The sequence below is a fragment of the Ptiloglossa arizonensis genome, chromosome 6 (genome assembly GCF_051014685.1).
Source record: "Ptiloglossa arizonensis isolate GNS036 chromosome 6, iyPtiAriz1_principal, whole genome shotgun sequence".
In the NCBI taxonomy this organism is placed as follows: domain Eukaryota; kingdom Metazoa; phylum Arthropoda; class Insecta; order Hymenoptera; family Colletidae; genus Ptiloglossa; species Ptiloglossa arizonensis.
The window spans coordinates 2,110,887-2,122,888 of record NC_135053.1 but is presented as its reverse complement, the minus strand read 5'-3'; the positions used below and the strand labels follow the sequence as shown (position 1 = coordinate 2,122,888).

At 39.7% G+C, this 12,002-nt stretch overlaps 1 protein-coding gene across 17 annotated transcripts in view; it reads left to right on the top strand.

Moving 5' to 3' along the window:
* The window catches only part of Sls (sallimus), a 126,592-nt gene that overhangs the window by 40,619 nt on the left and 73,971 nt on the right, over positions 1–12,002 (top strand). For 16 of the 17 annotated variants that reach the window (XM_076314383.1, XM_076314386.1, XM_076314384.1 and 13 more), the window contains exons 30-39: positions 179–577; positions 664–1,183; positions 2,221–2,392; positions 2,916–3,102; positions 5,591–5,930; positions 7,255–7,984; positions 9,470–9,808; positions 10,234–10,390; positions 10,470–10,636; positions 11,467–11,596. In XM_076314383.1, the coding sequence (XP_076170498.1) occupies positions 179–577; positions 664–1,183; positions 2,221–2,392; positions 2,916–3,102; positions 5,591–5,930; positions 7,255–7,984; positions 9,470–9,808; positions 10,234–10,390; positions 10,470–10,636; positions 11,467–11,596 (3,141 nt within the window). The remainder of the gene's footprint in view (positions 1–178; positions 578–663; positions 1,184–2,220; positions 2,393–2,915; positions 3,103–5,590; positions 5,931–7,254; positions 7,985–9,469; positions 9,809–10,233; positions 10,391–10,469; positions 10,637–11,466; positions 11,597–12,002) is intronic. The other variant, XM_076314390.1, reaches the window with a different exon arrangement.

Below are 12,002 nucleotides of genomic sequence, written 5' to 3'. Positions count from 1 at the left end.
TGACAGTTTAAGTAGACATTAACCAGAACCAGAATCAACCTAGGTGCGAAGCTTATGAAATTTTTAAACATTTTTATAAAAAAGAACCATAATTATAACGTAGCTCTTTTATTTCTAGAAAGAGAGTACACTTTTTGCCTGTATCGATTAAGCAATAATGAGTGTTTGAACATTTCAGCCAAGAAAACGATAGACTTCGAGTCTCAGCTACCATCGGGCATGAGCGGTGAAAAATTAAAGGAATTGGAACGTGGACCGGTCAGCGAACCACCTGCTGAAGAGCCACCGCGTCAACCGCCGCGATTCATCACACATATTCAATCCGCTACGGTCGATGAATCCGAACCAGTTAGGTTCGAGTGTCGTGTGGAACCGAAGGACGATCCAAACTTGCGTATCGAGTGGTACAGAAACGGAAAGCTAATTCCGGCTGGACACAGATACAGAACCATGTACGATATGGGATTCGTGTCTATGGACATCTTGTACGTCTACCCTGAAGACTCGGGAGAATACGTTTGCAAAGCCATTAATGATCTCGGAGAAGACACCACCAGAGCATCAGTGTCATGCAAAAGTAAACCATTGATCTTACGATTGTATCCGCTATATATCTTAATGGAACATTAAATTTAAATATATTCTTTTTCAATCCTGTCACAGAGTTGCCCAACATTATTCTACAAAATCAAGTGCCAAAGGGTATGAAGAAGTCGGAAGCGTTGATGCAAATGGAAGCCACCATTAAGAAATATACTTCGGAAGTCCATCTGACCGAGGACGACCTCTACGACGCGGACAAGAAACAACCACCTCGTTTCGTCACCCAGATTCTGGATCAGACCGATCTTGTTGAAATGAACAGCACGAAGTTCGAGTGCCAGCTAGCACCTGTCGGTGATCCTAATATGAAAGTTGAATGGTTCTTCAATGGCAAACCTCTGCCACAGAAAAACAGATTCACGCCTATCTACGATTTTGGCTACGTAGCGATGAACTTTGGCTGGGTGTACCCCGAAGACAGCGGAGAGTACCTTTGCAGAGCCACGAATCTCTACGGAATGGACGAAACACGAGCGGTGATTCGAACAGCTGGAAAGCCTGGAATTATTTACGAGTCACAGTTACCTAAGGGTATGAAGAGTATCGAAAAGATTAGGGAGATGGAAGCTGCATGGCAAATGTAAGAACTTTAAGCTCAATCTTCTTAAAAAAGAATCTCGTCCAAGTTCGTATAGTAATCCCTCGATATAAGGCTCACTGTCAGAGCTATTTAAGGAGGGTCGGTAGGAAATTTGTTTGTTCTTGGAACCGACATTTCGTATTTAGGCTGGAGACATAGTCACATGCGAACCGTATGACGAAAAGACTAAACAAAATACACCAAGAGTGAGCGCAACAACGAGCGCGACTCGTATTACAAAAATTTTGAGCGAACTTCAAAGCGACGCTGCGCGTTTATCGACGTAACGACACTAATACATACTAGCAACTTCTATATCTTTTATTTTTTGCCCATGAGAGTATTCCCAATCTTCGATCTTCGAGGCTCTCTTTATAGAAATGAGATCAAACTGTGCCGTTCCCAAACTATTTTTACTTATGAGCTATACAAATCGTTTCTGAACAACTTTTAACTATATATAATTAAAAACAATTCGAATACGGTCATACATGGTTTTATTTTCATCGTGAGAATTTCGCCAATTTATTGGTAATATTCTTGCAAAAATAAAATCAGAAATATAAAAGTTTTTGATTGGTATTAGCAATTGTTCCGTCTACACGTATGTGACGTCAGTTTGAAGTTAAGCCAGTGATGGAGATGATTCGATGCATTTTATAGAGGGAAAGTGTGCCTCTTTATCGCGGGATTATTGTATTTAACATTATTTTAAATATATCAATTCCCATAGTAATAAGATATCTTTTACATGGAAAATGGTCAGGTTTCTTTTATTACATTGTATTAAAATATAAAAAGTATCTTGCATTTCATTGTTTACTCGAATGTAGAAATATATTAAATGTAGTAGTAACTAAATAACAATATCATCGAAGAAGGACGAGATCCAGTTATATAATTAGGTAGAATGAATATTTTATTTCGTATCAATGGAATTGTTAGAGTTGGGTAGATTAAATTATTGAATCGAGTTCACATTACGTACATTAAGTCAAATCAATTTCTCACTCTGTGAACGAATGCCCGATATGTAGAGTACCTGAGGAAGAGGGCGAAGAAGAAAAGGTGCGAGCTCCTCCAACTTTCGTGAGCAAACCAGAACCCGTAACCGTCGAAGAAGGCGATTGGTCCAGGTTTTGCTGCCGTGTCACGGGTCATCCGAGACCGCGTGTCATGTGGATCATCAATGGACACACTGTCGTGAACGTGAGTTTTCATTTCTAATCACTGACACACTTCGATAAAAGAGTTTGAATTCAAATTTTGGTTAAAAACTTCAATCGCTCATTCTTTATCTTCTCCCAATCTCCGTGATTTTCGATGAAGTATACAAGATCACCGGACGATTACTAATACAAAAATAGTAGACGTCTAAAATTTTTGGCGTTTAATTCGTGTTTACGATTCTTATCATAGTTTCCTCCTAACGAAGACTCGAAACTAAGATTGAATCCTAAATGTACGAATTTTATCGATTATTCCAAAAACTTGTAACAAAAATGACCTCTCGTCATTTTTCTATGACGTATATAAAACAAATAGCATCGAATACATTTTATCGTTTAATATCCAATCGTAATATAGATCTATCGTTGGTATGGCGAAAGTATTAAAAATTAAATACAAACAAGAAACGATATCGTAGAGAAAAAATCGCGAAAAATATTGTTACATCCTTAAATAAGTTTTCAGTAGAATTGAACGTTAAAAATTTGTTTCGTTTACTTAGGGCTCGCGTTACAAGCTGACCTATGACGGCATGTATCACCTGGATATCCCTAAGACGAGGCAATACGATCACGGAAAAGTCGAAGTGATCGCGAGAAGCTCGGTCGGTGAAACTCGTACGGAAACCACATTGACCGTGAAACCTCGAAGCGACGATTATCGTGGAGTACTGAAGAACTCCCCAAGACGTAAGTTTATCATGAAACGGAAACTCCCTTACATGAACGTGTCGTTGCATTCTTTGTGTTCCACAAACGTGGGAGTACGGTTTTGTTCTAAGACGCGTTGCTATTTCGTCATCGAGTCTTCAAATTCCTATACGTGAACATCGATCGATATCGATGTATCGAGATTGTTAATTCGAAAGGAAAATCTATTTTCGTCGTCGCAAAGAATGCAGGCACATACAGAAAACAAATGATAATCCGCCAATATCGAACAACGGCACAAAAATACCACACGAGAGAAAAAAGAAAAGAAAAGAAAAGAAAAGAAAAGAAAAGATAATGGTGGCGCGGTTGTTCGACTTAAACAGCGATCAACAGCGTAAAATGGATCGCGATTGAAAGATAAGCGACCAATCGGTACACAGTACATAAAGATATCGATACGACACATACATTCTATTCGAGTACAGAAAACACTCGAAACTATTATTCGAACACCAACCTGTTCCCCGTCCTTCTCCTCCAAAACGAATGTTACGAAAGGATTCGAAAGACTCACCTCATCCTCGAGCACCCCGAGCAGCTTCTTCTTCTTCTTCTTCGGGGTTTGGGAATTCGACGGGGATATTCGAGCAATGTCGTCTAAAGTCAAAGGTATCGGCTACTTCGTTTCGCAAACCGGCATTCAGGTATGGAATACAAAACCATCGAGAAAGCACTCGTTCTTAGATTATTTTGTTCATCATTGTTTTTTCATTTTTTGTTGTCCGAATGTTACCAGTACCCGCACGGAGAAAAATATTTCGACGACCACCCGCCTTGTTCCTTTAACAAACTCGCATCAGTTCATCGAAACGCAATCACTGCATACGTAACGGTTCCGGTAAAATATTTTCCTCCGTGCTGTTTAACTTCTGTTGCACTGGAGAAAACGGGTTTATTGCTCATCTGATGGATATTGTTCTTAATCATTTTTTTTTAAGAATAATTCTCACTCGTTGCTTTTCAATCGCACGCCATCTCGACTTTATTTAACGTATTGTTTCCACATACTATCATCAATCGTGTCAATTGGGTGACATTGACAATCATGGGACGATGTAATTGATTTCAATCTGATTCGTTAAACGCAATTAGCCGAGCAGAGTCCGTATTTCTCAGAGTGCTGTCTATGTCGTGTTGGTCCCATCGTTATTTATACCTAATCCTCGTCGCGTGGCGAATTTCTTATTTTAAAAGATATATGTTCCTTGTTACCCAAGTTTCCCTCGTGTCGTATCGCAGAGACTCGTTCGTTTTGGAAACGATATATAATATATATATATATATATATATCCGAGAGCAAGTTTTTGTTAATTGAGATACCATCGCGAGTCTCTGCATACGATCGCGAAACCTTGAAATGTTAGATATTACAGACCTTCCCTGAAGATGTTTTCAATGAAACGATAAAGAAAGAATGTACGAGATCGTGTTAACCACGTGCTTTAACATGATTTGTTCGGATGTCCACCTCTGTCTCCGGTAGTCTGGTTTCCGGGCATCCTGTTCCTCGGGAGACATCGATATGTGTTGCATCGCCAATGAAGTACTGTGTCGTATTTCCCCGTGGTTCTAGATAAATCTCTTTTCGCGAAAATACAACGTGCCTTCGATGTTGATTCTCCTCGACGAATTTCTTATCAATATTTCGGAACTCGATAGAACGTTACGATTAACGAAAGTACGGTTGCAACGTCCAAAAATAAACGAAGATGCAAAGTGAAATTTCGTTGCCCCTTCCCTTCTCGGACTTTGAAAATTATTGAGTAACTTAAGATTCATTTCGTCGTAGTTGCCAGTGAAATGTTCAATACTTTTTTAATTATTTCAATTTAGCGATCTGATAAATGTATCAAACGAGTTCGATACCGCTTAATGTTCTCGAGAAGAAAACATCGCACGAAAATGAAACATTATAAGATTTCGATTCATTTTTGGACAAACAATCGCCTTCGTTTCGGCTCTGTCGCAAATTACACGGCACCGTGTACAATTGAATCGATGAGTCGAAGAACGATACATGCCCAAAGAAATAGATTTTGAGATATTTGAAAAAACACATTGTTGCGCTCGTTAAATTCAAGGAACTACGCGAAATACAGGCAAGGAGTATTTTTTCTCCGTTCTCGATTCCAACGTGTAGCTCTGTGGATTTTAGTTTCGGATTATTTCAAAATGGCTAATATGGACTCGTACCGTTCTTCGACTCGTCGATTCAATTTCACTTGGATATTCGGGGACCTGGTAATCTTTCGGATACATCTACCACAGATGACGACCATAGAAGTTATTTACCCTAGAAGTATCGCGTGTAAAAATGACGAATCGCCGTTGATATCGAGGAACGTCGTATTTTCGATCGGGATTGAACGTTTCCCGAACCTGAACGGTTCACGTTCGTCTGGCATGCGTTGTCGGTCGCGCAGCAATTACGAGAGCGGAGCGGTCTAACGTACCTTTTCCCTAGCGTGGTATGATTACGGGCTGACCCAATATCAAACGGAGCGACAGAACACAGAACTCGAGAGAGTTTTCGACGAGAGACACCACAATGTGACCCAAGGCATCGAGATCGCCACCGAGCATCTCGGGCAGAAGGTGATCAAGGAACCGGAAACAGAATGGCAGAAATCCGTCAAGAGCAAGAAGAACGAGGACTACTACAACAAACTCATGAACCTCGAGGAGGAACAGGTCTTGAAGGAGTCCAGGTTGCGCGAAACCAGCCACCAATTCGCCATTCCTGGCGAGAAGGTCGTCGCTCATTCTATGGCGAAGGGAATGGCTCAGAAGTACGAAGAAACCTTGTAAGTATCGCTCTTATTTATTCCACTTTATCTTCCTTCCTTTTGTTTTATCTTATCCCATAATTGTAGATAAACTGCTGTATTCGTAATCCCCTTGAGCGGGGATGCCGCGAGCCCGTGTTTTCTTACCTTTCTGCGTCGAAACTTGTTTCGATTCTTTATTATATTTCGTATCGTTACTTTAGAATTACACAGGTATCGAAAGTGAAATATTTTAATTTTCTTTGTAATAATTGCACGCACAAAGTCGCGATCGGATTGAATCGCGATTGAATCGCGATTGAATCGAAATGTTTGCTTTAAAATATAAGAAATCGTAAGGCAACGAATCAAGGATATAAATTTACTTTGCATCGAGGTTTGACAATTGTTCAACCGTGAGAACATTACACGTGGTAAAAACATTGAAATCGATTATCCTTAGAAACACTGGATTACCTTACAATATAAATTCAATGTTCGAAGGATATTTACGGATCGTGGAAAAGTAATTCGCGATGTATAATTGTTCGACACTTGGACGGTAACACTCGGGTCCACTCGAACCTCACTCTGGATGTAAAACAATCGTTTCTTCGGTAATGGAAAGTTATTTGTTTACGTTAAAATGATAACGGAGCGAGCACGTCTTGGAAGATGCGTTTCTCGACGTATTCAATGACGTAGGAAAATTCAACGTGTTCTACCTTAGAAACCTGTTATTCGAAAGTTGTTCAACATTTTGCTATATAGTTTTTGATTATTTGTAATTATAACTTAGTTTTTCACAAGTGAGTGGGCAATATTTTTTTTTTGTAAATGTGAAAATAGTTGAGAATATCCCATTTTTCGGTTAACATAGTTGCTCTCTTACACTTCTGGGAACGTTTTTCAAAGTATTTTTCTTTAAGAAATTAAGAATAATTTTCTCTTTCACTTGACTTGTGTTTTCATATTGAAAACAATAACATTGGTAATGTTTATAAATTTGAGCGCAATAAAAATTAATCTACCGGAGCCAAATCCGTACTCGATGAATCTTCAACATTGAATTATTCGAAAATGAAGCTTCCTACGAAAAACTGTCGCTCTACATTTTCGACATCGTTTTCTCGTGTAAATTATTCCTTTTCGAGTTAACCCACCGGTTTGGAAACACCTTGCATTTATTTCTTCTATCGTTATTATCCGTGGTCACGATTCGTAAAAATAGACAAAGATAAGCGATACGATGCGAGCTTACGTGGAAGTCCAAATTGACCCATAACAACCCGACGGCCCGAGTGTTGAGAAATTCCGCACCCGAGAAACGATTCTGTTGAAACAAAGTATCTCGTTGCTCCAGGGAAGAGAAGAAGGACGAAACCACCGAGGAGACGGTGCAAACGACTACCAAGTTCGCGAAGAAACCGTACACAACGGAAGTGGACATCGACGTGGAACGCACGAAAGGGGCCAAGTATCCTCCGGAACCATCGGAGTCCACGGTTCACGGTCGCGAGGTTCACGTGGCCAAGCAGAAACAAACTCAGAAAGAGATCAAAGGCGACCTGGAGATCACCCGGAAGATAACAGCCACGGAGACCACCGAGGTGGAGCACAAAGCCAAGACTCAGGAGCGCGTTGTTCAGGGTCCGACGAAACCGGCGAAACCACCTGTCTTCACAAAGAAGATTCAACCCTGCAGAGCGTTCGAACAGGAACAAGCGCGATTCGAGGTCGAATTCGACGGCGATCCGCTACCGACCATCAAATGGTACCGCGAAGACTTCCCCATTCAGAATTCGCCCGACCTCCAGATATACACATTCAGCACGAAGTCGGTGCTAATCGTTCGACAAGTGTTCATGGAGGATTCCGGTGTTTTCTCCGTGATCGCCGAGAATCGGGCTGGAAAGGCCAAATGCAGCGCCAATTTAGTCGTCGAAGAACGTAGAAGACAACCCGGAAGAGGAGGCGTGGTACCACCGAGTTTCCTGACGACTATTCAGAACACCACAGTGACCACTGGCCAGCTAGCGAGATTCGACGCCAAAGTGACCGGAACCAAACCTTTGGACGTTTACTGGCTGAAGGTAGTTTACTTCTTTACCAGTTATCACAACTACTTTGCTTTTCTTAGGTATACCGTTTCCTTATTTTCTTTTTCTTAGTCCTGAATTCTCTTACCGTATTATATACACTTTTTGTTCGTTTATTTCACCCACTTTGTTCTTCTTAAATATTTTGTTTCCTTATTTGCTTTTTCAAATAAGAAATTGCCCTGAATTCTCTTTTCGCTCATTTTCTCGTTTTTCCTTCGTCAGGGACATTATTTCTTTATTTTCTTTAATATTTGAACAGCGATGGGTCAAATTTGTTTCGAATAAATTCAATCTATAGCGAATTAACCCTAGTTTCTCGGGACTTTTTCGACCTATCGGAGCCTCATCGTACATTCTTTTTTTATAATCGAAGATATTACAATAAGTATATTTTCTTGGTCCTCTCTTTGTATTGATCAAAAGCACGAGTATTATACTTTCGAGACATTTTTAAAAATGTTGAATGTATAGTCGAACGAAAGAACGATTTAAGATTTATTCAATCGGACAGTTAAATCTGTACTTATTGTGGTGCATTACACTCTATAATTCGAATTCCAATCTTCGTTCAACGAATAACGGATAAAATTTTGTTCACCTTTTAATCGATGCTCGAAACTTTTATCCGGATAAAAAATTGTCCCCATCTCTGTACTTGGTGTACTTGCGTACTTTTCTCGGGACCTTTAACGCATCTTTTTAGATATTATATTTTCTTATCGTCTTCTATATTTACCGTTGTCTCTTTATTCGTTCATTTCCTCGCTGTCAATTCTCCTTATTTTTCTCTTGTCAACTTTATACCCATACTTTCTTTAATGCTCAATTTCAACTCAACTCACTTTGGTTACTTCTCCGCCACATTTCATGCCTGTCGTATATTTTTAGCTTCCTTGTTTCCTACCCGTCTCTTATATTTACGTTTCTCTATTTAAGTACTATCTCGTTGTGTTCGCAATGCGTTTTACAATCGTTTCGCTGTTCCAACTTCCAATAATTTCAAATAAACCGAGAATAATTTATCGCTCCTCTTTACAACGATACTTGGTTTCAATTTCCCATCGATCGTTACTCACGATTGTCTATTGCTGAAATATAGTAAGCACCTTTATTTGTTACACAAATGCACGGCAACTTTATGTTTACAATCTTTGCGCAGCGAATGCTCAACAAATCTACCATCTTTCGCTTAAACGATCACTGCTGACTCGTTACACGCGTGAAAACGCTCCTTTGTCGAATAATCGTATTTCACCTAGCCGATGTAGTTACGTTTTGTGGATTTTTAAATACCGTAATATATGATATACCGTTATTCATCGGATATATAAATTATCGAACAAGAAATACGAAATTGTATCTCTTTGAAATCTCGAATCTTATCCACAACTAACAACTGTCCATTTTCATTTACTAACACACTCAATGGAACATTTAGTGGAACATAATAAATCGTTTTAACGCGTATTGTTACAGAACGGTAAAAAAGTGACAGCAGACATTCGTTACAAGACGCTCGAGGAGGACAACACTTACACTTTGTTGATTCTGGAGACAGTGCCGGAAGATTCCGGAAAATACGAGTGCGTCGCGATAAACAGTGCTGGAGAAGCGCGTTGCGATGGCGAGTGCACCGTTCGAGGGCCTCAATCGCCCGCGAAAACTGCCAAACCAACGACGCCTGGCGTCGAAAAGGCGCCCACGGTTTTAGAGCCTCTGAAAGATCAAACGATCAGAGAGGGAACTTCCGTTGCTTTTGCGTGCAGAATCACTGGAAAACCGGTACCTACGGTACAATGGAAGAAAGGCGACAAGGTATGGTAATTCAACAAAATAAAACGTTCATAATCCATATTTTTATTTCTTTTTTTTTAACGATACTAGGTTTCCCTTTAATTTATTCTTCCAGCGAAACAAACTAAAATAAAGACTCGTGCAACGTTTCTCTAATTGTAAGAGACCAATAAATGAAAAAGAGAGCCCTCGTTCAAAATAAAGCGTTCTTATTGCATTACACTTTTATTTCCATCCTTTGATATTATGTATTTCACTTTTTTTTATGTATTTAAATCGTAAACAGTGAACTAGTGTAAATTCATATCGATGTTTAAAGCGAAGGTATTTGATGCGAGAAATACACGTAAGGTGACTTAATTTTTCAATCCTTGCCAAAACCATTCTCACTTTTCGATGTATTCGTGTACGTAAAGGATATCCGCTGTATTCGTCGATCTCTGCAGGTAATCAAGCCATCGAAGTACTTCCAAATGCAAAAGGAAGGTGATCTCTGTACCTTGAGGATTTCCGAAGCCTTCCCCGAAGACGAGGGTGTTTACAAGTGCATCGCCAAGAACCCAGCCGGCGATGTTACCACCTCGGCCAATCTTAGAGTTCTTGGTGAGAATCGGCACAAATGATCAAAATTGCGTATTCGAGTTTGTAAACTGATCAATAAATTTACAACGTTTATCATTAGCTCCCGACGCGGCTGACACCCTACCAAAATTAACACCTTTGAAGGATCAGATAGTCCTGGAAGGGCAGCCGGCCCAATTCAAATCCCAAGTTAGTCCAGCGAAGCCAAAGCCAACGATCCAATGGTATCGCGAAGGTGCCCTGATCCCTCAGTCGCCTGATTTTCAGGTGAGTCGATTATTAAATTCTATCTCGAGGCAGAAACGAGTAAAGTTCTTATCCGAACTTTCTGTATAAAAAGTTGTGCATAAAGTATAACTTTGAGTAATGATGAAAATTTGGAATGAAAAAATAAACGACTTCCGTTTCTTTATTCGTTCTATAATAATTAGAATCTTATTGAATCGATGAATTGAAGACGAAAAAAAATAGCCTGTATCTGTGTTCAAGAAAATCCCTCGGATTCAACAATTGCAAAAAGCCGTCTTTCCAAATATCTCAAAATATGAATTTTATACTATTCTCCGACTCCTCGACTCAATTATAAAATGGAATTATACGAAACGAATGTTTCGGTGATCGTTTAGAATAAATCGCTGCACGATGTTTTCATTTGTCGTAATAATAATTTATTCCTTAAACGGCTAAAAACCCTTTCGTACGTAAAATTTTTACAAATAATTAAACTTCAATTGAATTAGAAGCAAAAGTAAGTATTTTCTAAAGTCTTCGTACGAAGCTAAAAAATTTAGACGAATGCAATGATTATACACAATACTTGCGATACCAATTGAATTGGCATAAAGATACGATACGTCTTTATCGCACCAACATTGTGTACTTTGCAAAGGAAAAAGTAACGTTTCGGTATTGAGTAAAAAAACGAAAATGAAATTAAATACACAATACAAAGGAAAGGTACGGTTACGAGCTAGGATGAACAAATTTTGTCCGTCTCTGTCTCGAGGGCAGGTTTCTTGTTTTGTTTTTTCGTTGTTACACTCGATCGATGGTAAATCGAATCGTCGTCGTATTGAAACGAACCGTCCGGATTCCAGATGATTCACGAAGGCAATAACGCTGTGCTGCTCATAGCGACAACCTACGAAGAGGACACTGGCACCTTCACCTGCCGAGCCACAACCTCGGCTGGCACCGTAGAAACATCCGCCAAACTCATCGTCAAAAGTAAGAATTGAATAAGAGATACACAGTTCAATTGCTAACACGAAACGCGATTGAATCGACGGGACAAGCCTCTAGGAACTGTCGGAGAAACGCGCGCACACTCGAGACAATTTTTCGCGCGATGCAAAACGAAACGAGGAAAAGCGATACTCCTCACAGTTTCGAGTTTCGAAATCGTTGAGAAAATAGGAAATATTAAAAGAATTACTCAACCACGACGAGAGAACAATGTTTCGAAATCGCGACATATATTTATGTTACATTTACCCCCACCGTTTGCACAATGAGCGAATTGTCTCGATTCGCGCGTTTCTCCGTCGAACGCGATCCATCGAGGACGACCCGTGCATATTTTTCTTTTTTTTCCGCTTTTTTTGTTGTTTTCTCTAAAAAAAAAAAAAAAAAC